This window comes from Pseudoliparis swirei, chromosome 6 (assembly GCF_029220125.1).
Source record: "Pseudoliparis swirei isolate HS2019 ecotype Mariana Trench chromosome 6, NWPU_hadal_v1, whole genome shotgun sequence".
NCBI lineage: Eukaryota > Metazoa > Chordata > Actinopteri > Perciformes > Liparidae > Pseudoliparis > Pseudoliparis swirei.
Window position 1 is genome coordinate 11,485,437 of NC_079393.1, and position 27,520 is coordinate 11,512,956.

Here is a 27,520-nt window from a genome sequence, read left to right on the forward strand (position 1 = left end):
ATATGATTTCCAAATGTATCGGCCTTCATACATTTGATGCAAGCTCTTTAGAAGTGGGATCATTATATTTAAACATGTTTCTGATTGAGCAGCAAAGCCGTAACTGGTCTAAACTAGTTTGATTCAACAGGTGAAAGAAGAGCAACAGAGTGGAACACTGCAGGTTTCAATGTCACTGCTCGTAAGAAGGACCACTCTTTGTCTGCAGCGAGCCGTCCCTGCATAGAAAATCATGAAGATAATGCAGTTTCCCTCTTCTGGGTACATTACTGCATGGAAAAAAACTATTGAATGATTGTTTGAACAAAAATGCAAACAGATTATCAAACACTCCTCCGAAAACCAGCAGTGGGGAACAATTCAAAATGGAATATGAATGCTTGACTCACATTCAGAGACATGCACACGTGTTTGTCTGTGGGCTCGGCTGTTGCTCAAGCGCAGGCACTCTGAAATGTCATTTGTTTTGAAGCTGGTTACTTTGGAAACCACGGCATTGAGTTTGATGATTAACTTAAGCTTTCAGTGCTGAGAAATCACCTGTTTGAAGAATGTGGTGTTGGAAATTACCAAAAGAGATCTTTACCTGAATGAATACAGTGCAGTGGAGCAGTGTTGATCTGACATCAAATGTGTAGGCTGCAAGTCACATTTTAGACCAAACTACAACATTCATTCTTAACCGAGAATCATGTTTAAGGTAGCATCAGGTACACTAACAGCCGCTTTATTGTTTATTTGTATGTATAGCCAACTCCAGTTAACCTACGTTATTGACTCGTTACATTCCTAAAAATGGAAGACATGGAATAAATAAATGTTCCTTTAAAAAAAAAAAAAAAATCACTGTTTCCACTAACGCCTCAAATCGTATTCGAAACACTTCTGCCCTCTACTGGAGAAAAGATGAACATACAGTATTACAATGTATCAAATGTAGTTTCTTTATTATAAATAATAAAGTATAACACATATATAAATATTTATCCTCAACACAATTACAAAAAAAAATAAGATTAGCCAAAGAAAAGGAAAATATAAAATATAAGAACAATCTGTGTGTCACTATGGTCAGTGAAATCCCTGAGAGATCCTTACAACACTGACCAACCGGAGCTTTGAACAAACGTTCTTCAATACAAAGTTATTTTGATTTGTGGTTGTTTCAAAGAAGTGCAGACAGGTCTTGAGTTCAGCTCTAACATAAGGATGGAGAGAAGGCTTCCTCATTTGTCACTGAAACACACAAACAAGATACACATCTGTTATTCAACTGTACCTGAATAACTTAAAACCCATAAATGACAAAGAAGTGTGTTCTTGTTTAGTTGTTCAAAATATATCTTGCTAATGAGTGCAGGTTCAGTTAAGTTCTTCGTTCACATCGCTTTATGAATGCATTTTTTGACCATCAGCCACCTGAATACACAACATCAAACTTTTCAAATTGGGAAATTCTGAGGAACATTTGAGGCTGTGACTATATTGTAGAAGGTATACAGTATCATTCAGCACACACATCAATTATTCATCAAGTCCCAAAGAGAACCAGGACTTCATTCATGGGCAAAAGGGTGAACAAAAGAAAAGCTGAGTGCGTTCAGGTGTATCAAAACATACGTATGAGATGCCAATTACAAAGACATATCTTGCCAATCAAAAAAAAGGGAGACTATATTCGAGGCCAATCTCTTCATGAGATAATAAAGCATGTTATCTATGCATGACACGAGATACTGTAATATACCTATTATACTTAATTAATACTTATTGTAAGTCGCTTTGGATAAAAGTGTCTGCTAAATGACATGTAATGTAATGTAATACCTGTCTATTATTTATGCTGACATGCAACTGTCAAAAAAAGCCTGTTTGTCACATGATCTGATAAAGCCTATCGTGGCTGGTGAGGTTTATTATATAATATAAATGATGAAAAGTAATAAGAGGAGAACTGACCTGGCCAGTCGGGCCAAAGTGCTGAAAGCCACGACTCCATCGAAGCCATATAAAACCAGCAGGACACTGCTGAGGATCACGTCTGCCCGCATCACGTATGTCTGCCACACCAGGAAGTAGACCGTCAGCAGGACGGTGGTCCCAGTCACAATGAGGTTGGTAAGAAGAAGGCCCTCATTCTCCATCAGGTGGCCCCTCACACCTGCAGACGGTGCAAGAAGGATGTCAGTTACTGTTAAATCTATTGTTTTCTGTTTAAAATAGTCGTAAACAGGTAAAACACATCTTTTCCGACTATATCTGGATTAAAACACAGATTAGCACTTCAGTGGCACTTAAATAGCTCTTATTATGGTACTTTTGTAGTTCGACTATGTTGAGGAAATGTTACTTTCTGTATTCTTGTTGTTCTTAGTTTTGTACTCTAGGTTGAATTCACTTATTGTAAGTCGCTTTGGATAAAAGCGTCTGCTAAATGACATGTAATGTAATGTAATGTAATTTGAAAGACATGATAAATGATGATATTAATTGCATAATGGGAAATGTTGGATACAGTGTTTCAGGAGCTTGACTCATGTTAAGAATTGAAATCAGGATATGTCATACTCATCACAGGTTTTAATAGATTTGTTTTATCAACCTAGAGGCAGCTCTTGCTAGCCAAGAAAAATCAAAACCAGTGAAAAATCATCAATGTATAGCTTTAGTCAAACACTGTGTTATTGCTGCATGGTGAGGTTTTCAAGACGGTTTGCAATCTCTTCCATGTGCCTTGAATTTATCCCCCACGTTGTTTTAATATGTCTAAGACACACAAGACAAAATCACATTGTAGTAGTTTTGATTGCTTTAAAAAGGTTGCTCTTCAATTCAGACTCAATCAGGACACATTTGAAAGCTGCTGGTAAGTCTGACTTGGGTATGTTGCTCCATGTCAGACGTTTAAGTAAACTACAAATAATTGCCAGTGGTCCTAAAGCCAATAATTAGAGGTATTAACTGGTCTGCTTATTTCGTTTTTTACTTGCAGACAAATAGACATGTTTCCCCATTGAAAGATGGTTTAAAGGTGTATTCATGAATACTTTATGCATGTATACTGTAAATATTGGCTGCCTGGAAGGGACAAATAAAATGCATTCGTCAACCCTGAAACTGTGACATGTTTTTGGGAATGGATGGAAAGCAATACCATATGATAACGCAATCAAGTTTACATACACTGAAGGCAGAAACTGGCATGGTCCAGGTCTCTGTGCTGGAGAAGGCAGCATGCCCATAATGGAGGGATGCTTTTAATATGGGAATCTGTTCTCTCACCAGATAATAAATGGAGGACCTCCAGACCAGCCAGCAGGAACAGCAGACAGACGTCACAGACCAGAGCATCAGTGGGATAAGTCAACACCAAGCCTAAGAGCAACAGACACATTCACTGTTCTCTAGGGTCAAAAGATAACTCTAAACAAAATCTGGGACTGTTTAACGTGTTCAGTACTCACTCTTTCTGATGATCAGGCCAAGAGTGAACAGGAAATAGAAAACAAAGTACCATGTTGTCAGGTTCAGCAGCAGCTGGAAGGTAACAGAAGACAGCTGAGTGCGGAGTTAAGGTGTTGTTATCAGTCAGTGACACAGAGAGTCTCTTTAGGATGACACGAAAAGGATACGACACTGGCTGATCGACCTAGAGAGAGAGAGAGAGAGAGAGAGAGAGAGAGAGAGAGAGAGAGAGAGAGAGAGAGAGAGAGAGAGAGAGAGAGAGAGAGAGAGAGAGAGAGAGAGAGAGAGAGAGAGAGACACAATTTTAAAAAGTTATCTCAATTTCTTTCCAGCTTTGAATTAACTGGCGTTAACTAAATGAACTAACGTAGGAGTGGTGATGCCGGTTCTCTCTTTAAAGTGGCTGTACATAATATGAACGTCTTATTTATCGCTAGCGGTTTGACGTAGCGCCAGCTAGTTAAACGCGTGTCTCTAGCAGCCATAGCAACGCGTCCTCCTACCTGCTCTGGGCGTCGCCATTTTGATTCCTCTCCTCAGCTCTTTCACTTCCGACCAGAACGATGAAACGTCTCGGCCTACTGGCCGCAAGATGTACTACAGCAACTTGGTCAAATAAGTGGGATACGTGTATGGTTCAATACTGCAGGCTGAACTGAAGTGTATAAAGTCCTGATAGTGTGTCAACTGGGCCGCATTGCTTTTTAAACATTGACGGGATCTCCTTTCTGATTGTCTGTCTGCTCCTTTAATCTAAACTACAGGGAACTATTATGTACACTACACTCTCTTTAGTTCCATGTCACTGTTACAATCCTATTCCCCTCCAGCAGCAGCAGCAGCAGGCCGCTGTTTTCAGTCAAAAATAAATTTAAAGGTCTTCAACAAGTGAGTATATGTTAGCTGATGAGCATGTAGTGAGCAGCTAATGAGGCAGAAGGTTTTCTCAAAACATAAAGTGAATTTATTTATTTTGAGTGGGGAATAAAAATGATTGCTAATGTTGCTCCACGTCTGGTGGATTCGTAAACACATCTACTAACGCGTTGGTGATAACAACTTCATCAATATGTTGATGTTGTTTTCTTTTCAGCGAAAATAAATAAATTGATGAATGACAACTGGAAGAGAGATCCCAAAGTAAGAGGTAATGACAATAATAATCGCAGTTCGCTATATAGACCTTCACTGTTCAGGAAACTAATTAGTTGGAGGAATAACCCCTCCACAAAGTTCCATAGTTTTGATATATCAGTAGGTTACACAATGTGTAATGTCACTTACATATTTTTTCCAAAAGATATATTCAGCATTCTACATACAAAAACGTATTTGTTTAGGCTTAGGGGCACATTGGTTTTCATACCTGCATGTATCCCCCCCCACCCTCATGCAAACCATAACCTTTAACAAACCCCCAAACTTAATCATACAGTTTAATATTTAACCTTAATTATTTAACCTGCTAGGAGGTGAGTCTCCTCAATCTGATTTTGTTCACTGCAGGCTTTATACAACATGCAGAGTAGTTGGAGGGCTATATGGGGTAAGAAAAATAGAATGACAAAATGAACTGCTTTAGCATAGCCAGCTGTTTCATTGTCCCCTGTAGCCTCTATCTGTTTCTCTTTCTCGCTTGTCCTCTGAAACAATCTGCATAGTGTGGCTAAAAGAACGGAGGCGTTGTCTGGTGTGAATGCAGGAAAAGCAGAGGGGTGGAGGGGGTGTAGGGGAGATGCTCCAGCTGTGGGGGAACAAGACAACACAACAGCATCTCACATGTGGGTGAGGGGGGGGGGGGGGGCGTCAAGGCTGCGGGGGCTGCACACAGTGGCATTGTTATAAGGGGGGTGGGATGCAGCTGATAAGGTTGAGAGAAATGGATCATTCCCTCAAATCCTCCCCTCGCCTTGACACAAAACACTCCTGTTACTGTATGTTTGTTTAATATGGCATTTAAAAAGGCAGCACATATGTTTATAAAATCCCTAAAACATACTTTAGATCAAATGTTTTTGATAAAGTATTTATTTTTAGGACTATGAATCACTTAGTGTTAAAACTGAATACATTAGATCACGTGCCGCAAGGCTTTTTTCCAAAGTATCCTCAGGCCTGACCTAACTCTATTCTTTTTGTATGAAGTATTTTCATAAAATGTATACGACAAGTCAAGTACAGTTTATTTTTGTAATCAATAAAAAAATCCATAGCCTCTATTTGAATATCATTTTTAAAAATCCATATACAAGAAGCAAAGGGAATAGGGAGTTCAGGAGCAACAGAGGAGAGATGTGAATTCCAGCTGGGCGGAAATATTTGAAATATGTTTCATATACAGAATAGACTGACATAATACAATTAGATAGTGTCCCCAAAATGTATTTTACCTAATTTTCACATTTTCAAAAAAACATTTAATGTCCCTGCATGCTCTTTGGAATATTTCAAATATCAAGCCATATGTTTAATACAATATAGGTTTAGGGCTGCAACTAACAACTAACAATGCATTTAAATATGGTTAAGAAGGCTGATTATTAAAAATTGCCATCACGGACCCCGAAGTGATGCTTCAAATTGAATTCAACCTTCATGATAAAGACAAGCGGCAAACTCTCATACTTGAAATTAAACCAGCATTTGTGTTTCTCTGATTTTTATAATCGTTGATCATACATTTTCTTTCCATGACCAATCAATCAATCAATCGACTAATCACTGCAGCTTTTTTTAGAGGTATTTAGTTAAGTATCAATGGCCACAAAAAATGGAAAGATACAATTGAAGATAAGTTGATATGAGCCAAAGTTATAGTGTCACAGACACACGCGCCCTAACGCGGCCTGTTTTTAGTTTGGGGATATTGGCCGCAGCCTCACATCCTCACCTGCTGGGCTGCTCTCCTCCTCCGACTCAGAGAGAGAGAGAGAGAGAGAGAGAGAGAGAGAGAGAGAGAGAGAGAGAGAGAGAGAGAGAGAGACGAAGGAGGAAGAGAAGCAGCAGAAGGGACTTCTGGTCAAGTTAAGCCAACTTTTACGCACTTTAAAAAAGAACAATTATTTCAACAGACTAGTATTTTTCTTTCGGTATTTCTTCCCACTTATGTGTGTCTGTTTTCTTGCCAGTTCACTATGAAGCTAGTGGTGGCTGAAATGAAGGCGCGCCTGAAGGCGATTTTTGTAACGTTGTTCTTCTTTGGATTTTTGTTGGCACCTTAATTAACGAACTCCTCCGACTGTAGTTGTAAAGTTATTGCCCGAGTTGTAGCGTCATCGGAGGCGTTTGGCTCAGTCATATCCATCCAGTGCCAAGTCGCTGAGCAGGGGAAAGACGTTCTCCTCTTGAAGTGTTGGATTTATGTCAACTCAGACAAGAAGTCGTCAGTGAGAATATAATCTGGATTCCGCGATGTTTATTTGAAAGTTTCCCCGATCCAAATTGATTTGGTTCGGACAAGGGGAGACTTGAATGGATGGATTGTTTATGTGGGACCTGCTAGGATGGACGTGGTAGATGAAACAGAAGCGTTACAGAGATTTTTTGAAGGTAGGAATGTCTTATTTTTTTATCATATTTATTAATGCAGTTCAGTTGTAAATTTAATGTATTGATAGCAAAACGGAACATATGTGATTTGTGTTACTTTTACAACCACTTTGACTTTGTTTAAAGTCTGTTTAAGTGTCAGCTTTCATGTATGTAGTTTTTAACTTCAGTGCTTTTCTGGTGCACCACACATGGCAGGTGGTTAACATCACAATAATAATACTATTAGCCAGTGATCTTATAGGATCTGTGGCTTTTAAGTGAAAGTTTCCAAAACATAATACAATGCAATAAATACTCTGTTTTTCACTTAAACTTTTCTTCTTTGCTATTCCTCCGGGGAAAAAATGAAGGAAAAAAAGGAAAGAAGGCCAGAGGTTTAACGGGTGAGAGGAGCAAAAGTGCTGCTGATGGGTAACAGATCAAGTTAAATGGGGAATCCTAAGAAAAAATGAGGTGGAGGAGGGTGGGGTTGGGGTTGGAAGGGTGTAGGAATTCAAGTCAAGATAAATGGTGTGTTGGGTGCTGTGGCACATTGTGTGCGTTAGAGACCGACATGAGCAATGGGATTTTAACCAGTGATGTAGTGTTGCTCATCATAAGGCAAACAACCATAAATAGTGCAGAAAAGCATGATGTATGTTTATCCACTTATTTAGCGTGATTAATATAAACTATGACTTGAAATTATTATACTTTTAGCCACTAAAATAGTGTTGGTTTCTTCTCTATTATATCGCAATTTTATATTTGTGTGACACTGTGAACTCTATATGCTCTCCCTCGTATTCCTGCTGTAAGTTTCATCTTTCTCAGGCAAGACAATTACATTTCGTCACATTTGTTTGAGGAGGTTTTTTTACTCTGATTTACGGCTTGCCACAGAATTCACTTCTTCCTAATTAGTTTTTCTTAAAGAAACTTAATGTCAAATGTTCCAGAAGTCAAGTGCACATAAAACACATACTGTGGTTCATGGATAATAAGTTATCTGAAGAGAGACTTAACACTTGATGATAGTATACACAGTGTTGACTTAAATATACACAGCCATCTATGACTGTCAGATGTTTCTTGCCACTCTGACTGGAATTTAGTGTGTTTACATTCTTGCTTTGGGAGTAAGAGCGATGTTCTTACTTTGGCTTTATTTCAGCCACTTTGCTTGGACTAAAATGTCAACTTGTCCATGATAAGTATACAGTAGATGCCGCCTTAGATGCTTCGTTTTCTATTTAACTTGCTCTTTCTCTGAACTAACCCAGTGATATCGAGCTCAATATTATATCTCTCTCAGATTTTGGACTCAGGCTTTTTGGTAAAAGACCTTGAATTTCAATTTGTGACAATATGTACAATCAATAAGCCTTCAGTTTGATATATTAGACATGTCCGTGTTCATCTTGCCCTTTATCTGAAAGACACACACACACACACACACACACATCACTATAATGGATTTTGGCCCTGGTAAACTGGGTTTTTATGGGATTAGTGAAATATGTATACATTCACACTAATGCACAGTGTACATTCCTGGCATAGCCCTGGTGGCTGTTAAAACACAATGAGGTGAGACTGGTGTTTCTCCTCAAGTAGTTGGCCTTCCCCAGGCGCTCGCTCTCTCTGATTCCATTAGAGTGACAGTGAGCAGACGGGGTGAGGAGGTGAGATAGTGCAGACTCAGGGTGGAGAGAGACTGACCTGTTGAGAGAAACCCAGTTAAACCACAAACCTCCCCCAAAACTTGACCTTCTCCTCTCTGACTCACTTAAACAACAAACAGTCGCGCACTCACGCACAGAGCCGCAGTTGCAGATAAAAGAATCATGATGTTCATTGCTGTTGTGTTGTGTTCCCTTTATTAAGTAATACCTCATCCTAAAACACTTGAATGAACAGTAGTAGTCGTACATCCTCTCAATTGAGAAACTGGAACCAACGTAAAAAATGACTCTTAACCATTGTCCAAGTAGCTGTAGTCAGAAAAATCACATTCTCACAATGATAACTCTAAAATGATGTGTACCATCTTAGTTTAATATGTTGGAATTATAACTTTTTCTAATAAAAAAAATAGTACAGCTGAGGCTGAGGGAACGTCATGAACGCCATTCGGTCATGAACCAACGTTTTGGACGAAGTATTGAACAGCTTCAGGATCACTTAACATGTTTAAATTAATCCTGAGGAGGGCATGCATGTTTTTTGTAATGATGATTCATAGTAACCTCCAAGATATTTATTTCATGGTGGCACGAGATGGAAACGTCAGGGAATCATCAAAGTCGAAAGGATTCATCCTCTGGGGAATGACAATCCAACCAAAAGTTATCAACATATTCCAAGATTTGCAGCCTGTCGTGAAAATAGAGTACGTTTTGACTCTACTGTGTCTTCATCAGATTCACAGTGGACAAAGACAGCAAAGGCATATATAGTCAACCTAGAACAGGTGTACAATGTTCATAGGATAATTGGTTGAAGAGAATTTCAAACCTATTGGTTAATGGACCCAGTGGTGGGCAGAGAACTGTGTTTCAACTAGTTGTCAAAATATCACAATAGTTGTGAACATTGCCATCTACAGAGACACGCTGCTCATGGCTGAAAACCCTTCAACCTGCAATGAGCTTGTCCAGATACTCTTATCGCCAGAAATAAAACATTGGGCACGTTCGCCTCCTCACCGTCTGAGTCAATAGGAGAATAAATCACGTTCCTACTCCATATTGCCCTTAAAAGAGGAACAACTCATCACACGTGTTCCTATATCAAACGTCCTGCTGCACTCCCACAGAAGTTGTGAATCACGGACGGGAAGGCTGTCGTCCATCTTGGAAAACCTGTGTGAAACGGAGCGAAGTGTGGACGTTTCCTCTGATTTACAGGTTTAGCAATGAACTGCAGCTCGAGGAATGTATTGTTTTTGAGCAGTCAGGCTTACGGTGCTTACGAGTAGGTTTTATTATTCATTGTTGAGCCTCACTCCCATGAGTTTGGACTGCCAACGGAGTAATCCTCATCTGATGCATGTTGTTTGTGGTTGACCTGGCCTTCAAGAGATTAATTCACTTTTTTGTGGTTGTTAAAACTTCAAAAGAGGCTGTCAATGGAGAAAAAATCATGCTAGGGGATGTTTGTTTGCATCCTGTATTCTTTATATTATTAGTCATTGTCACAATACATGTATTTAAAGACAGATGCAGGTGTTTATCAGAGTTGCTCTCTCTGAAATGTGATAGTTTAAAACACAGTTTTTATTCATCTATGAGATCATTCACTTGACTGCCTCAATTCTGAATATTTTTCCCCTTTTCCACTCCTGCTTCTTTGTGTTGCTCAACATCTTCTTACTTATACTCTATTTTTGGCCTCTTCTTCCTTTATTCCCTCCTCTTCTTTCCCCTCCTTTTTGTCTTCATCTTCTTACACCATCTCTCCCTCCCGCCATGCTCTGCTATGCTGTCGAGTGCTGACCCTCAAACCTCACATTAGCAGAGTTTCGTGTTTTTTCCAGCCTCTCTTCGTGTCCCGATCCCAGCCCTGTCACTCCTGTAATCTCCTGAGCCAGGTCCGCCGGTGCGCCCAGTGCTTGTGTGCGACAAGGGCTGTGTGTGGTAGCCTGGTACAGCCTTTTCTCATGACTGGGGAATAATCCTCATTAGAACACTCTCCGAGCCTTTCTCACACACACTCTGCACACATATGCTTTAACACATAGGCATGCACGCGCAGACACCACACACACACTCACACTCACACACATTTGTTACCCTGATCTGTGGCTCTCAGGTCTAGTGAAGAAAGTCTTTCAGCCCGAGTAGCGAAACATGTGAAAAATTGGAGAGGACTTGTTCTTCTCATCTTCTGTTTCAGGGGCTTTCATCTCAAGGACATCAACATGCTTTGGCTACGCGCAGGTACTCTGCCGCTCTGTACGCTCTGCTTCTCTTTAGTTGTGATTTATTTCCTCACTGAAGAGGGGCTTTCTATTTGCATTCACTTCTTGAATAATGTCTGCATTATCGTGAAGCTCTTTACTCGTTTACCAGTAACTATGTCTTGTAAACAAATGGAGAAGATCTGTGACTCTCAGGCTACACCTCAGCGCTCTTTAACACTTTCTAGTGTAGATTTGACACGTTTTCTTTCCTTTCATTTACTGTTTGTGTCACTATGTGTGTTGTATTTTACATTTTAGGTACACTTTCTGTATTGTTTGCATCTTGTTGAATAACTGAATGATTGTTTGCTCCTCTACGTTGATTATATTGACATCACTTAGATCCATCAGGTGATTTTTAGTCTTTTTTGTGTGATAAGTATCTCCAAAAGCACATTGAGATACAGGACATACCTGTTCATTTACTTTAAATATCTACCTGTTATAGAATACCTTGAATGATTCTACAAACATCCGTTTTAATGTTGTTGCAAAACCTTTTTAATAATTAATTTCAGTCTTTAAATTGATTATTTTTCAGAGTGTTTTTATTCCCTGTCTGCACTATTTGTGGGTATAAGTGTTGTGGGTGTGCAGCGAAGTTCATTCAGGTCTAACTATTTGATAATCAGATGGACTTTGTTCCTCCTCTGAAGGTGTTTAATTATTAACACAAATATGTAAGTGCTTCAAGAAATCTCATTTGGAAGCAAAACATCTGTGTAAAAAATATAGTTTGGTTAAATTTAGTTTTGTTCCCTCAACTCTGATTTTGTACCTGTCTTTGCCCTTAATAATAGCGTAATAACTCTACAGGAGGAGGATTATGTCATACCCTACTTTTTAAAAGAACTACGTTAGGAAAATGAAAAGCTGTGCATCTGATTGACGATATAAGTCAAATCATCACTCGCACACTTGGTCCTCTGTGTGTGTTCATTCTAGATTATTACTCTGCTGACAACACAGGCATTGAAATGGTGGCATAACACACTCACACACACACAAACAAACACACTTATGCTAACAGACATACACACACACACACACTCACTCCCCTATGAGCCCCTAATCTCTCAAAAGGCCAGTCTGTATCGAAGTTGGACTGACAATCATTTCACTGTTCCTTGTTGAACACAGCTGGACAGAGGAAAACAAAGAGGGTGGGGGACTTTACACATCCAGATCACAGCAATTATACTTAACGGATGCAGTGATTTGACGGTTACTATTACTTAATTTATGTTTCTATTATTCCTTACCCACACCAAACAGTATAGCATTCAATGACAGCGTGACCCGTCACGTTACTTTAATCATTACAAGTGTCACACTGTAAAGGCAAAAGCTCACTTGTTTGTAGATGGTTACAAAAGTGGTGAAAGTCGGGATGCACTGTTACCCGGCAGCTTTCAGGTATTGTCTGATCCAGAATAGCGATCCGATAACTTCAGTTTGTAAAACTAAATGGAACAAAGATCTACATCTAAATTTAAAGTGTGTTCTATAAGAACGAAAATATATCATTTAATTAATTAGATCGGCCCCGTCGTCATCAACATCGGATCCAGCTGTTTGAGTCAGTATATGGGCCCGTCTCACTGTGAAAGGTTTCTTCAAGAAGCAACACACATATGTATTGTTCTCAGTGATATGTTGCAGAGTTATGAAAGACTTGGAACTAAAGTGATTGCCTTGGCTTTGTAGGTTTGAAAGGTATTTTTAAATATGTTTTTAATTTTTTTGGACACATCTGTCCAGTGCACATGTTGTTTTAACTCCCCAATGAAATCCTACTTTCACAGTGTAGTCTCAACTTCATTCACCGTGTAAACTGTACACCTGTTAATTTAATCCTTTCAGTCTTAATTTTTCCTCCACACAGGGATAAACGTAACTAACTGTGCTTTCTTCGGTTCACTATTTTTAAGGAATATAACTTGCATAAATATAAGAAGCAGCAGATTCTATAATCTATACAATGGGGTACATGAAGGTGGATACATGAGGCTACAAATAAGATCACCATACACCTTTGTATTTCACTGGGCAATCACAATATGTTCTTATCTGTTTTCAGAAAGTGTTCACGTTACTGTTGCTCTACTGAAAATGGATGCACATACATATTCAAAGCCATCGGCATCTGAAACATATACTTTCTCATGCTTCAAGCCTTTTAAAGTTAAAGTGCATCTATTTAAATCATCACTATAATCAATATATTTTGCTTTAACAATATATCAAATGGCAATGTTAAAACCATGTGACAATGTTATTGCCAAAAGTATCACTTGAATCTGCAGCTCCCCTCGGCTTGACAGAGCTTTATAGCGAGTTTCTGCTCATTGTTTGTCTGTGCAGCAAATAGAGTGGTAGAGACCAAACACAGAGCGACAATAAAGTGAACATCATCAGGTGGACAGAAACGCAATCCTAAAGGAATGATGATATTCCTTCCTCTTTTCTGGATGTGCAAATAAAAGACTGTTACAACTTAATATAATATGTCGGTTCTACCTTCACAATTTGTTTCCGATGCCCCCAAGTGGGCAACACATAATCTGTTATTGCAGATTTAAGTCATCAAGTGTTTGAATGTCAAATTCTCCTAAAAGGGTTTAGTTGATAGTGTATAGTCTGTAGATGGAGCTGTTAACATCACTTATTTCCAAGTATAGCTATGTCTTACTTGCCAGATTAAAAGATATTGAAAATACACAAATGGGTCTTGGGAGAGGACTTGATTTTCAATCAAGGTCTTGAACCTCTGCCATTCTTGACTTGGACTCAACCGGCTCGGTCTTGGACGTCTCTTGGACACTTGTTTGCAGCCCTGTTTCATATTCTCTCCCCATCGCTGTAGGTTTTCTCTCTGTCATTTCATCCTTGAACATCAAACTTGTATTCTGTCCTTCTTGCCCCCCTGCTCTCCTCAACCTCCATCTATCTACCCTCCCCTCTCCCTCCATCTCTCTATTTTCCGTTATCAGGCCTGCCAACTTAAATTTACTGCCTATTTGGGTGGGGTGCACATCTGGATCTTATTTAAGGGGAACCATCCTGCTTTTCTCCCCTTGCACTGGCACGTATTAAGAGACATTAACCATCTGCTTCTTTGCAATGTAAACACACTAGTTTTCTCCAAAAACATGGTGATGTTAGACTCTACAATGTTAAACAATATACTTTTGGGTGTTCTTGGTTTAATTAGTTACGGAAAAGTTATTTGGTTTGTAAATGTAATGATTGAAAGTTGTAAAGTGTTTATGTTTATGCTATCAACTCTGTACAGATAGGACAAAGTACATATTAGTCCCAAGATGATATACTGTCCATTTAATAATTATGTGAACAGTAGCAATGGGTGGAGGTGCTTAAGAGAGGAACTATGACAATTAAGTTGTGTTTTTGATGAAGAGTGAAGCATTAGTGGCATCCAAGAAAACAGAGAAAAGGAGACTCTTTTCCATTGCTCACAAAAATTCCTTGCATTCCCAACTGAGTAGCTGCTTAATCTATCAGAGAAAGTGTGTGTGTGTGGGAGAGAGAGAGAGAGAAAGAGAGAGAGAGAAAGGAATAAAGAAAAAGAGAAAGACTGGGGTTGCCTGCCCACCCACTATATACCAGGTCCTTACCCTCTGCTTCACCCCCTCCATCCTCCTCCCCCTCTCCTCCCTCCCTCACTCTGGTTCAGCATCTGTATTTCATGTAACATTTAAGTTGAATGGAAGCAATAGGAAAAGTCAGTTTATATAAAGATATTTACTCGTTTATAAATAAATGCACAAGAAAGTCTTTGTTCTGCATGTTGGTGTTTTAAAGATTAAGTGGGGTCATGTGTTTGGGATTTGTGAGGCTTTGGTTATCAAAGGGTACAAATGACCCTGGGGTGAAGTAAAGGGAGCATTGGGAAACAATTATGAAATAACTAATATATATGCCATGTCATTATATAAAAATATTTTAAATCACGCCACACATGATGAGGAAATCTTTTAGATTCATTTAATTCTCATGATATATGCCAATTGTAGTGAACAAAGAAAATAGAGACACATGTTTAGTTGAAGTTTAGTATCTCTGTTAGTAATTTCTAAATAGTTAATATTTTTTATAGGGAAAACAGCTGAGGTACAAAATAGTAACTTTCAACTAGAGCCATTCCATTAGAGACACTGAGTCATCACATGTGATCTGTAATGTTGACTACTAAACACATATTTAGACTGTTACTGTCACTCCTGACAGTCTAAATCTTTAAATTCTCAGAAATCAAATACAGCTCCTTTTTTTCATCTTAATTATGTGTTCAGCAAAATACTGTGAATTTCTTCTGATATAAATACATTGATAGAATGTCATTAGGTTATTTGAAGTATGGAGAAAAAGCTAGAAATAATTTGGTAATATGTTATTTGATAGATAGATTGTCTTACAGGGAATTGTTACAACATAAGCTTGTGTTAGAATAGAGCTATTGTTGTTGAGAGATTCCCATTGCTAATTCCCAGATGCTCTCCATCTCCCTGTGTTCCTGACCCTCCCTTCACCACAGGTCATGATATTATCAGTTCTCTGGAGCCAGCCAACATTGACACCAGTATCCTGGAAGAGTACATCAGCAAGGAGGACGATAGCACTGACATGTCAGTAGGGACTCCAAACCAACCCAGCAACGTCAAAACAACATGCACCAACCAAATCAGATCATGTCGTTACAAAGGAATTTGTTTTCTCAGATAAGGCTAATCTCTTTTTTCTTCTTCTTTCTCCCAGCTGTTTCTCAGAGGTCCACAGCACCCCAGGACCAAATTACTCATCTCCCCAGGCAGGAGTGTCCTCCTCTGGGGGGTTGGTGTGTGGTGTGAGCCCTCCTATTCCACTTCGCCAAGGAGCGCCTCCGCCTGGGCCTCCTAACTGTCAGAACGCCTACCCCCCAGGTCCATCCCTGGGCCTCCGACAGAACTACCTCTGTCTGGGGCAGCAGCAGCAACAGCAGCAGCAGGAGCAACACCAGCACCAACACCAACACCAGCAGCAGCAGCAGCAGCAGCAGCAGGAGCAGCAGCAGGAGCAGCAGGCGCACGTCACGCCTGAGCATAGGGGCCACTACGCCCCGGGGTAAGCACAATACCACAGAGGTAGATGGATAAAGGTACAAAAAGGACAAAGTATAAAATGAGCTGGTACCTAAGTATGTTCTCAGAGATGGTCAAGATTCTCCCACAACGGCAGAAGTTGTAGCAATTGACACTTGCATTTTTTTTAAGCATGCAATGAAACCACACACTCCATACTACTGGCCCATTATGCAATCAATACTTGATTTAGCTTCATTTGTCCAAGTAAAACACTAGCTGGTCAAGAGGGGGAGGGAGACGGAGCTGATAACAGGCAGAGAGCGAGAGTCAAATTACATTCTGCAAAAGAAAGTCTGACGTGCACAATCTTGTGTAAAGAACGTGTCCACTTACTCTGATCCCAAAGGAGTTTCTCCCTTTAATATAATGGCAGTTTAGAAAATAAGAAGGAAATACGAGGGAGGTCTTCCCAACTCCAAGCATGGTATTTCTTTACGCACTTGTATGATTTAAATCTCAAATATTACTGTGTTTGTGAATCTAACATCTACTGCGTTGTGTTTTTTAGGACACTACCTGAGTCCCCTCCAGACTCCAGCTCAGAGCCGTACTCTCCTCAGCAGGTGAATGGTAAGTGACTCATTTGTTTCTCCTCATTTCCTCAGAAATGTGTGGAAGGAGCATGACAAACAGCACACACAATAGAGAAGATATAACTGACAGAAATGGTGCTTTAATCTGTCGACCGCATGCAGACACAGAGTCAGAGGAAGCCACTGATCCATTCAAGGTGTATGTGGGTCACAGTCAAATCAATATCTGTTACTCATCACTTTGTTGTATTTAAACAGAGCGTAAAGACAAAAAAAAGTTAACGTGTAAACGTCAATATATTGAATGCAGCGTTTATTTGTCATTTATTAATCAACCAAGTTTACATAATTTGTCTGGAACATTTATCTGATCTCCGACATTACATTTTTCTGAACTCAGCTTTATTAGCTTTGATTATAAATGTTGCTTTAAAGAATGAACCTGCGTATGTTTGGCTTGTTTTAACAAACAAGTTGAACACCAAAGGTACTCAAAGTCACTCTGTACTTCTTGCCACTCACACACCTGCGTTGTTCTCGCCCAGGTGTGAAAGGGTGTGGAAGAGTGTTATCTGATGGGCATCCCTCCCATTCTCCAGTGTGAAACAATGGAAAACGTTTAGCTCAGCTTAGAGAGAAGTAAAATAAACCAGAGTCTGAAAGGCAAACAGATGGATACATTTTGAGGAGAAAAAGCTGCCACACCGTGTGTGATCAAGTGCATGTGGAAAAGTCGTTTAGATATTATGCTTCACCCTCGTTGTGTCTTTTAGATCCTCACATGATCAGGACCATGACACCAGAGAACATGTGTCACATGACTCCAACGCCACCCCTCCCACCACACGAGCACTATCCCAGCATGCATCGGGACATGTACCTGAAGCCTGAGCCCATGATATCACAGTATTCTATTGGTCAAGCGACAAGCGGAAGTGGAGACTTGCAGCAGAATCAGATGCTCCATCAGATGCTGCAGCTTCCTCAGGGGCAGGAGTGAGTTATACTGGAGGGAGAGAGGAGGAGGGTTGTGTGTCCAGCAAAAGGAATGATGGGAAGGAAGCACAAATATGTGCAACTTTTGACTTTGTTTCCATTTACTCACACAGCAACATCCCCGCTCACCAGGCGAAGAAGAGGAAGCACTCGGACTCTCCAAACAGCACCCTCAATTGCCAAATCATCACAGGTATCATCAAACAAGAACCAGGTAGGCAGGCATCTTTCTTCTCTTCCTCACCTTCTCTACCTGATGCTGGCCTGCTCTTTCCTACCCTTTAACGTTTTGCACAGATAAACACTTCTACAGAACAGTTGCAGACATTCTTAGCATTCCACTGTCTTGTTTTAATTGCTGCTCTGTTTTTTCCGCAGGTTTAATGCAGGATGCAGACAACTCCTACATGGACCCAAACTATCAGTGCATCAAGTGGCAGCCTCACCAGCAGAACAAGTGGACAACACTGTATGACGTCAACTGCAAAGAGCTGTGGGTGGAATTTATTTGGACATATCTGGACATCTTGAGTATTTTATTCTGGGGGAGAGAGATCTTAAAAGCCCTCTGCATAGAGCCAAAAATGAAAGAAGTTATAATTGGTCCAATAATAATTCAACAAAGTATACTACGGGAGTGGAAAAGGAATAGCAGGGTTGCAAAGGTCTACAAATTCCTCAGAGGTGAGCTGTGCGGGGGAGTGAACAAGTGCAGGGTTTCGGCTTAGAAAGACAACGTTAGGAGGGGGCAAAGGGAGAAATTAGTGTACACCTACTTGTGCTTTTGCGATACCAAAGAAAAAAAAGAAAAAAAGTATAGATAGGGAGGAAGGTTAAAATGAACTCACAAGAGCTTTCTGCTATGATATCAAAACCAGCTGCTTGCTCATCACCATTTTTATCACACTACACCTACGTTAAAAAAAAAGGCACAGCCGGTTTTCATTGGTTTTGAAATTAGATTTATTATGTCTTTCAAACAAACTCATTCCTCAGTCATAAAGCAAATAGTTGGGGTATCAGTCACCATCTCCATTGTTGATCCCCACAAATTACCAAATTCTATGCAATGCTGAGGGTTTGAACCTAAAATCATATTGACGCCCCCTGTAATATAGTCAAGAGTCTCCCCCTGGTGATGGCTCAGAACTCTGCATTATGCAGCAGTTTTTCAACTCTTCTAACAACAAATGCAAGCGTCCTATTCACATTATTCATGTGTCACAATCTCTTTCCCTGTCTTCAGTCCAATGCCAACCTACCGGGTCGATGCTGACAAGGGCTTCAACTTCTCCTTGGCTGATGATGCTTTTGTTTGCCAGAAGAAGAATCATTTCCAGGTCACAGTATATGTAGGCATGCTGGGAGACCCCAAGTACATCAAGACAAGTGACGGCCTGCAGCCCATCGACTGCTTCTATCTCAAACTCAACGGAGTAAAGGTGCGCAGAGCAGGAAAAATGGTGAACATGACATCAACTTGACAGGTAATAAGCTCTACAGTATTTAGTTGATGTTTTATGTGTCTCTTCTTTGCCAGGTGGAGGCGGTGAATCAGTCTATCAGTGTGGAGCAGTCTCAGTCTGACCGCAGCAAGAGACCCTTTAAGCCGGTGATGTGAGTATGAGCCCTTTAAAAAGGTGCAGCTGCAAAAAGAGGAATTTTTTTCTAAATAGATTTATGTTCTCTCAGGATCACCCTGCCCTCAGAGCAGGTCACAAAGGTCACAGTGGGACGTCTCCACTTCAGTGAGACCACGGCTAATAACATGAGAAAGAAGGGCAAACCCAACCCTGACCAAAGGTGAAAGACGTGCCCATCACATGTCAACATGATCATATTGATCAAAGCTCCAGCACTCACATACCTACTCCTGATGTTTTTGTCCTGGCAGGTATTTCATGTTGGTAGTGGCGCTGCAAGCTCAGTCCCACAGTCAGAGCTACACTGTGGCTGCTCAAGCGTCTGAGAGGATCATCGTCAGGGTAACGTCTGGCCATGTCTGTCTGCCTCCTACAACAATCATATCCCTTGTTAATGTGACACCTTTGGTCTACTTTACATAACTCTCTGCACTTCAAAGTCACTGTGTATTTCATCATGTTCTCCATTGACTGTCTTTCCTCCTTTTATCTGCGTGGCTGTAATCGCCTACACCTACTCTGACTGTACGCTCCAATATTAGCTCTGTTGTGAAAACCATGTATCTTCCAAACTTCAACCTTTTGTGAGTGAAGAAAAAACACCTTTTTTTAATTAAGATAATTTTCTTAACCCATACATCGACACGTGACCGAACATTTGATCAAAAGAAAGACGTGAAGATAAATGGTTTTCACTGGACAGCGATGGCATTGTTCATATTCCAGATGTGTAAAACATGGAGTTACAGTGTAAAGTTAACTGCATTAGCAAAATAATTATTAGAGATATTTGAAAGCTACACAATTATTTACTTTAAGCCAGTGGGCTGACATGAGACCACAATTTCGTGAATAATTTTGATTATTCATTCAATTTAAACACTTTCATGTGTAATGTTAGGTCAAACATTTAGATTTTAGGCTTGTGTTAAATGAATTGTTAATATTTTGAGTAATGTCTCTATTTGGTTTCTTGCTTTAAATCCATCTCCGTCCAACAAAACAAAATCAACAATTTCTGCTTCCCAGTACCTCTAATGGTCACTGGTTTTACGAGGCATTGTGTGCTAGTAGAGCGATTCTTAACTGGGAGCAGTGCAGAGCTTCTCATGGAGTCTCTTTGTCTGGCAGAGTAATATTTTTCTCCAGAATTTCAAACTATTCCAAATAATTATAATACTTTTATAATTAAATTATTTGGATCTTCATTTTGGCATATCCTTTAGAAACATCTGAATTTCGTTTGTGCACCTTCTCCTTTGTCTCCCTCTTACAGGCATCCAACCCAGGCCAGTTTGAAAGTGACAGCGAGGTGCTGTGGCAGCGTGGCCAGCTGCCAGACTCGGTCTACCACCAAGGGAGAGTCGGCATCAACACCGACCGGCCGGACGAAGCCATGGTTATCCATGGCAACCTGAAGGTCATGGGCTCACTGGTCCACCCGTCTGACATCAGGGCCAAAGAAAATGTCCAGGAGGTCAGGATGACACTCAGTGTGTATGTATATGGGTGTGTGTTTGGGCATGTTGAGCATGTGCGTGTTTCCAAACTGTCAGTGTGTCATTGTGTGCCTCGTGTGCTTGTCATCACGTATCGTCATCCAGATGCCAATGCTCAGCACACCTGACAGTGCAGTTTAACTCTAAATTGTGTCTTTTCATTGTACTTGTATCCAAGCATTTTCATCTGCAACATGAACATTTTGTTGTCATACCATCTGCATGAAGGTCATTGTCATTCTGTCTGTAGGTCAACACGACAGACAATTTGAAACGGATTTCTCAGATGAGGCTGGTCCATTATCAATACAAGCCTGAGTTTGCTGCCTCCGTGGGCATAGAGAGAACTGCAGAGACTGGTAACAACTTCATAAATAACACAATTAAATGTTTGCCTCCATCATCTCCATTTCTTTGCACACTGTACTTCATGTTATCATCGTCACGTCACATGTTCCAACTCAAAGATCTCTTTGGCGGCACCAATGATAAGCGGTAAATGCAGATTTGTTGCTAGGTTTCATTTCCTAGATTTCGCAACTTTTGCCTTTTCCCAAGAATGTCACAACAGACATACAGTTCCTGATATTGCAAATGAAAGGGACCTTAGGCTCAGTTGTGTTACCTCATTCGCCATAAGATAGTGACCAAACAGACATTCATTTAAATGACAATCTTGAATGAGATGATTACTTTAATATTTGATCTGTCTTTTGCTCCATGTGCATTGTTATGCCAGCGTCTCCTGTTTCTGTGCACCCGTCCTGCTTTCGCTGCTCTTATTCACTTCAAAATCTGTAACATCCTCCTGCAGGAGTGATCGCTCAAGATCTTCAGCGAATCTTGCCTGAAGCAGTGAAGGAGGGGGGTGATATCGTGTTCGCCAACGGAGAAATTATCCCCAAGCTGTTGGTGGTCAACAAGGTAACAAAGACACATAAACAAACCGTGCACACAGACATCACCTCCATACACACTCACCGCTCACCCTCTCATTTTCAAAGGACCGCATCTTCATGGAGAACGTGGGAGCGGTGAAGGAGCTGTGCAAGCTGACAGACAACCTGGAGACTCGTATCGACGAACTGGAGCGCTGGAGCCGCAAACTGGCCAAGCTGCGTCGCCTCGACAGCATGAAGAGCACTGTGAGTGGAAGCACTGTCAGGTGAGAGCGATGAGCGCAGGTTGCCTACAATGTGGGTTTCAAGGCAGGCGTCTGACACATTGACAGAGATAATCGCATCTGATTAGAAAATCATTTATAGATGACTTTGCTTTTTGTTGTCCATGTAGCCAATCGGGGAGTTATTTCAGCAGGACAGGAAGTGTCCCACTCGGGAAGAAGACAGTCAAACCTGGAAGCAAGGTATGTGATAATAGTCATGTATGTTATGATGTGTTATACGTCAACAGCAGGATTTACAACTTTAGTGTAATCTGTGTTTTATTATCGCAGAGTTCTGCTCCAGATCCAGGCTGCATCAGCCAGAGGTTCATGCAGGGAACCATCTTGGCTCTGGTCATCGTCATGGTCTTCAGGTTAGACTGAACTCAATGTGTTTGGGGAGGGAATGGGGCTTCATCTGCGTGCAGAAGTGCCATGATCTATATTTGTCCCCCGGCAGTGTCATCTCCATGTCCGTCCTTTATGTGTTGACTCTTCACCATAGAGGAGACGTCACAGACAAAGATGGGTATGTACTTTTGAGGGGGAAATACATTTAAGCTTTAACGTGAAATAAATAAAACATTTTCTTCTTCCTTAACTTCTTTCCACACACTGTGTTCTTGCTTTCTGTAGCTATGTTCCTTCCTGTGTTCTCTACATCTCTTGGATGCCCATCTTCACTGCCTCTGTAACTTTCTGTCCACCTGTCTGCCCATGGTACGTGTTCAACACCTGCCTTTCTTGCTACTTCCTTGTTTCCTTTTCTGATCTACTCTTTCTGTCTTATCTTTGATTGCTTAGTTGGGCGTGTGTAGACCATGAGTCACATATCTACACACTATAACCGTAACTCGGTTATATACTGTATATATATAGATATATACTGTATATATGTATAATTATTGTACCCAAAGCATGCTCTTGACCTCCTGTACTGCCATCTGCTTATTGCAGGTCCAGAGCTGCACTGGGATCCTCACACAAGAGTTTATATCCTCCATTGTCCACCACCCCTGCACCAGGTGAGTGGAGTGACTGACCACTGAATTAAGTTTGATAGTTTTGAAAAGCACAGTAATCACCCACTCCCCTCAGGGCATAGAGAATGTAAGCATATTTTATATTGATCTGATCCTTTTTTTCTGCAGCTTTTTCAACTACAGCCATAAACAACCAATCAGCTACAGGTGTGACATTGAGTAACAACCAATCCACACCAGGTAAATAAATAAACATGAGATGTTTTCCTGTGGAGTAAATGTGTCTTCAATGCCGGTTAATTGTCTTTCATCTCTAGATTTAGGCAGCCCGGTTCCCACAACAGGACTTATTAATAAGAAGGCCAAGTCCAGACCAATGGACAAAGACATCCGCAATAGAAACCGTCTGAGTCACACCTCAGCACCTTTGTTCTTTGCCAAGTCCAAGAGGCCAACGACGACAGACCTGGGCGAAGTGGGAGCTACCAACCGTCTGCCTCCAGGTCAGCCGCCACTGACCCGCAGACAGCGCAGCCTACACACAAAGGGTAAATACACAAACACGGCCCAGACACGGCACTTTCTTCACCAATATAATATGCAGTATGCAAACACAGTGAAGCCGTGTGTTTGACAACAGTAAACAAAGCTTATCTGCATACTGTACAGTGGAATGCTACGGTATGGGTTCGGTGCTCAAAGTGCTGCTTTCCTTCCTTCTGCAGGAGGAAGGTCAGCTCCCGCTCTGACTGGTCTACGTATCATGGAGACAAACCAAGAGATTTCAGCAAACAATTGCGCCACACCTGAAAGCTGCAGGTAGGTAATGCATATTGCACTAGTCTTGAGCTGACATTATGGGTGACAAATAAAAAAAGCAACATGAAATGTCCTTGGAAGCAGCTCCAATGCTCCTGGCATATAATTCACTGGAGGGTTGAGGCCATTTGTCCAAACGATATTCTTTAATTTGGTGTTTTGACCGAGGTGGTGGAGAGCACTGTATTACTGAACAGTCCAAAGTCTCTCAAAGGGGTTCAGCCTTACAAATCATCAACATATTCAGTGAAATGCCCCTCAAGGATGTATCTGAATTATGTTTAACCATTAATTCAATTTTTTTCCTGAAATGTATGTGTTACTTCTCTGTATGTTTGCCTTTTACACTAATTATGCTTTGAATTCAAGTTGTGATGTTTAATGCTACTTCTATTTCTGTTGACTCTAGCTTCACAGTATCACTCCATGGAAACAGAAATTCCTCCAAATCACAGATAACTTTGCACATGATGTGAGTATATAAACATCCCACTATCTACATGCAATGCTTTACTTTACGGGTCGGTAAATCCCTAATAATGTCCAAAGAGGTTCTCTGTCAAGAGCCATATCATTTGGCAATTAGTATCTGTAAAATAGAGACAGGCTTTAATTGGTACACTTCCAATTAATTGATTATAATTAATTTCTGAAATCGTGTTCACTTGACTTTTCCCAAATATAAGTAGACCAAATTAAATTAAAAGAATATTAGGAAATTATCAGGAAATAACCGATCCAAAAAACTATAATGCAATCTGTGCCACTAAAAAGCAACCTTTCAACATGAAGCATAATTCATTATTGCAGGTCCACGAACAGCGTATGGGTTCGACAATGTGGAGCCACCAAGGGACGCTTATGCCCCCACCACACAGAGAGAGAGCTCTACGGGGGACAGACTTCATCAACAAAGGTACATAATATCTTAGAATCCAAACATATGTCCTTCTTTTGTCCTTTTCTACCACTACAAGTATGTGGAAGTAGAATTATCATTCATCAAAATGCCTTTTCCCAAGAGTGATATTCTTTATCCTTTTTTATGATGTCCTTTTTCTTAGGGGACTCATCACCTGTGGTCTGTGCCCTTGTTGTCCTTCCAGGACATCACCTATCACTTCCGTGTCTCTCTGTCTGTGAGTAAACTTGGCCTCCAAAATATTATTTTTGAGCTTAGTTTGAATAAATTCATTGATTTTTGTCTCCCCTTTCGTTGACAGAGTGAAGTGAGCTGTGCCACTGAAGGAGAAACCTCTTCCTACTCCGACTACCACTTTCTCATTCAAAGCAGCTGTGTTTGAGAAGGAAGACGATGTGTCCCAGGGCCGCTACGATGCACCACCTTTTCCCTTTGTGGTTCCATGTGTACGCTGTTGTGATGGGATACGGTTGTCTCATTATTGTACATTATTTTTTAAAGATATTCAAACAGAACAAGCTATATACCACTGTCCCTACTGCAATCCCCTCCATATGTCTATGCATTGGGCCATCTCTTTTTGCTGTGATCACTGGATTTATTTTTTCTGTCACTGAAAATGTTTTAGATCACTGTAATTGACGACCATGTTGTGTCACTGTTGACTGAGTCGATACGTTTTAATCTCATTTAATTGATCATCCCCAAGTCTATACTCAATACAAGCCACACTTACTTTTCAACATAATCAAGTTTCTAAATGAAGCCCAGGCTAAGATACTTTAGATGACTCTGCACACATTTATGACGCTTTTTTCAATTCAATGAATCTGCATGTACACTGAATCCAGTGTCAAGTGAAAACAAAAACACTTTTTATACACTGTAGAGAATATCATTGACTTCTGCTGAAAGCTTCAGTGAATGGTTGCAACTTGCACTGAATATATACCTCAGTAGTGCACACTGGCAAACCCTGGGTCTCTACAGTGGAGCATTGTGTTTGAGGCTGCTGCAGTCGACCGACTGTCTGCCGTCTCTTCATGCAACATCTGACTAAACACGACACAGAGAAGGAAATGCTGTGCGGGGTTTCTTTCTCAATTGTGACATTGAATTAAACACCAAACTGTTACATTACATGGTCACGCATATGCATACTATATCACAGAAAGCCTTATTATTATTGTTCCTAAAATGAAGTCATACTAATTTCAGCAGATTCACTGGAAGACATGCGATAAGACTGGATAATTAAACAAATCACTGGAAATTAAAATGTAGAAACACTGATGGTTCTTAGCATCTGATAGTGGAAATGCAACTAGTCCTACTGACAATATTTCAAGAAACACTGGAATAGCTCACACTGTATTTTGCTTACTGGACATAATGCTGGCAAAGCAGTACATGGCATAAATCATTTCAGGTGCATGCCCAATCATTTCTTTAAATTGATACATCTCAGCTCAGAGGCAACTTAAGGGCTGCTTTAGCGATGGAAATTCTATTCTAATGGCTCGATCAAGCTGAGAGGGAGATGCATTTACTTACGCACACTGCAGAGTTATAATTGGATATTATACACTGGACTGTTTTGTGTATTTCACTGGATGTTTTGAATACTTTTTCTTGTGCCTATACAATTAAGAATATGCAGCGATAACATCGTGAGTGTAACTGATTTGTATGATGTTTCCTTTTTTATTATCTTTTCTTCTTTAAGTTTCACTTACTCTCACCACCATGCTCTTGTTACTTTTGTTAAAATTGGTTGTCAAATCCATATTACATATGTTTCTGTATTCAGAAGGAAAGAGCATAACAGTGTATCTCAAATGTAAAATCAATATTAAATAGGAAACAGCCATCAGACAAAGGTTTATGGAATTTAGCATAATATTAAGAAACTGTACAATGCTTTCAGTAAAAGTATGATGACTTCAGTGGGTATAGTGAACTATTTTAGCTTATTTATAACGCACCAGCTAGCATACTGAAACCACTGTAGCACTTTTTGCACTGTATATACAAACTGCTTTTGCTCGATCCAGTGCACCAGACTGTTTTCAATACTCTGGTAGAACTGCATTACATGTAACTGTAAAGCTTCATTTTGTTACTACCAACGCTACTTTTTATCTGATATGTTTTATCATTTTTTTTTATAGTTGATATTTTTGTGGGTTGTTGTATTGTTGATAATATATTAACTTTTTGCGAATGAAGCCCAGAAATGATTGACCAGCAAGTACACAAACACACACACACACACACGTCCCACACACACGCACATACTCTTTCTCTCACACACACACGCACACACACACCAATTACATTTCTAATTGTAGCACTATTTGTCATGATAAAATGCCATAACACTAAAACTTGAGTCCTTTAATATCACTACTTTATCTTTTTTGCCCATTTTATCATTACATTTTCAAAGCTTTATGTGAAAATATAAAAAAATGCCCTGTAATACGATGTAAATGCATGTCGTAAATACATTTGTGATTGGATTCGCTGTTGTGTTTGTCTGCTTCATGAGCTGAAACCATCTTATTATATCCGTAAATGGCAGCAGAAGATCTATTATCGATGAGGATAGAGGTGAACTGCCTGACCTGAATGTGTCTTTCAGGTCTCGGACTGTCGCCCACCCTCGTTAATGCCGCGTGTACCCGCTCGCGGAGGTATGCTGGCACGCGCGCACACCGTAAAGCGAAAAACTGTCGGACACGATCATGATTTTTCCGACAAAGTACAGATTGAAAACAATTAAAAAACAATTATTAAACTATGATGATAAATATTTAGAGTATATAGTTTGAAAACGTTTAGACCATCGTACAT

At 40.2% G+C, this 27,520-nt stretch overlaps 2 protein-coding genes across 9 annotated transcripts; one reads left to right on the top strand and one right to left on the bottom strand.

Annotated features, from left to right (window-relative positions):
* Nucleotides 1–920: 920 nt before the first annotated feature.
* LOC130195901 (transmembrane protein 80-like) lies at nucleotides 921–4,170 on the bottom strand. Of its 2 annotated transcripts, none has more exons than XM_056417680.1 (6): nucleotides 3,969–4,170; nucleotides 3,633–3,649; nucleotides 3,465–3,558; nucleotides 3,283–3,375; nucleotides 1,960–2,161; nucleotides 921–1,236 (listed from the first exon to the last, which is right to left on the bottom strand). In XM_056417680.1, the coding sequence occupies exons 1-6, from the start codon at nucleotides 3,985–3,987 to the stop codon at nucleotides 1,227–1,229; spliced, it is 435 nt and encodes a 144-aa protein (XP_056273655.1). In that variant the 5' UTR covers nucleotides 3,988–4,170; the 3' UTR covers nucleotides 921–1,226. The 2 variants fall into 2 exon arrangements, with proteins under 2 accessions (XP_056273655.1, XP_056273654.1); XM_056417679.1 differs by lacking the exon at nucleotides 3,969–4,170 and adding an exon at nucleotides 3,833–3,960.
* Nucleotides 4,171–4,281: 111 nt separating this feature from the next.
* Nucleotides 4,282–27,186, top strand: myrf (myelin regulatory factor). 7 transcript variants are annotated; one of them, XM_056417671.1, is made up of 27 exons: nucleotides 4,282–4,353; nucleotides 4,559–4,612; nucleotides 15,519–15,609; nucleotides 15,740–16,084; nucleotides 16,613–16,674; nucleotides 17,411–17,633; nucleotides 17,747–17,847; nucleotides 18,012–18,126; nucleotides 18,880–19,096; nucleotides 19,174–19,250; nucleotides 19,326–19,436; nucleotides 19,528–19,633; nucleotides 20,553–20,753; nucleotides 21,026–21,134; nucleotides 21,590–21,699; nucleotides 21,780–21,940; nucleotides 22,069–22,141; nucleotides 22,232–22,314; nucleotides 22,401–22,469; nucleotides 22,898–22,965; nucleotides 23,092–23,163; nucleotides 23,241–23,471; nucleotides 23,649–23,742; nucleotides 24,152–24,214; nucleotides 24,553–24,658; nucleotides 24,807–24,881; nucleotides 24,966–27,186. In XM_056417671.1, exons 2-27 carry the CDS (start codon nucleotides 4,576–4,578, stop codon nucleotides 25,044–25,046), a joined length of 3,081 nt encoding a protein of 1,026 aa, XP_056273646.1. In that variant the 5' UTR covers nucleotides 4,282–4,353; nucleotides 4,559–4,575; the 3' UTR covers nucleotides 25,047–27,186. The 7 variants fall into 7 exon arrangements, with proteins under 7 accessions (XP_056273646.1, XP_056273645.1, XP_056273647.1 ...); XM_056417670.1 differs by lacking the exons at nucleotides 4,282–4,353; nucleotides 4,559–4,612 and adding an exon at nucleotides 6,480–7,014; XM_056417672.1 differs by lacking the exons at nucleotides 4,282–4,353; nucleotides 4,559–4,612 and adding an exon at nucleotides 6,480–7,014 and having other exon boundaries at nucleotides 19,528–19,618.
* Nucleotides 27,187–27,520: the final 334 nt, after the last annotated feature.

Coding starts and splice junctions, on each gene's coding strand:
- LOC130195901 (XM_056417679.1), bottom strand. CDS start 3,950: ATGGCTGCTAGAGACACGCGTTTAACTAGCTGGCGCTACGTCAAACCG. Junction 3,376..3,464: donor TGGCCTGATCATCAGAAAGA/GTGAGTACTGAA, acceptor TGTTGCTCTTAG/GCTTGGTGTTGACTTATCCC. Junction 2,162..3,282: donor GGTCCTCCATTTATTATCTG/GTGAGAGAACAG, acceptor CACCGTCTGCAG/GTGTGAGGGGCCACCTGATG.
- myrf (XM_056417670.1), top strand. CDS start 6,969: ATGGACGTGGTAGATGAAACAGAAGCGTTACAGAGATTTTTTGAAG. Junction 19,251..19,325: donor AGACCCTTTAAGCCGGTGAT/GTGAGTATGAGC, acceptor ATGTTCTCTCAG/GATCACCCTGCCCTCAGAGC. Junction 19,437..19,527: donor AAACCCAACCCTGACCAAAG/GTGAAAGACGTG, acceptor TTGTCCTGGCAG/GTATTTCATGTTGGTAGTGG.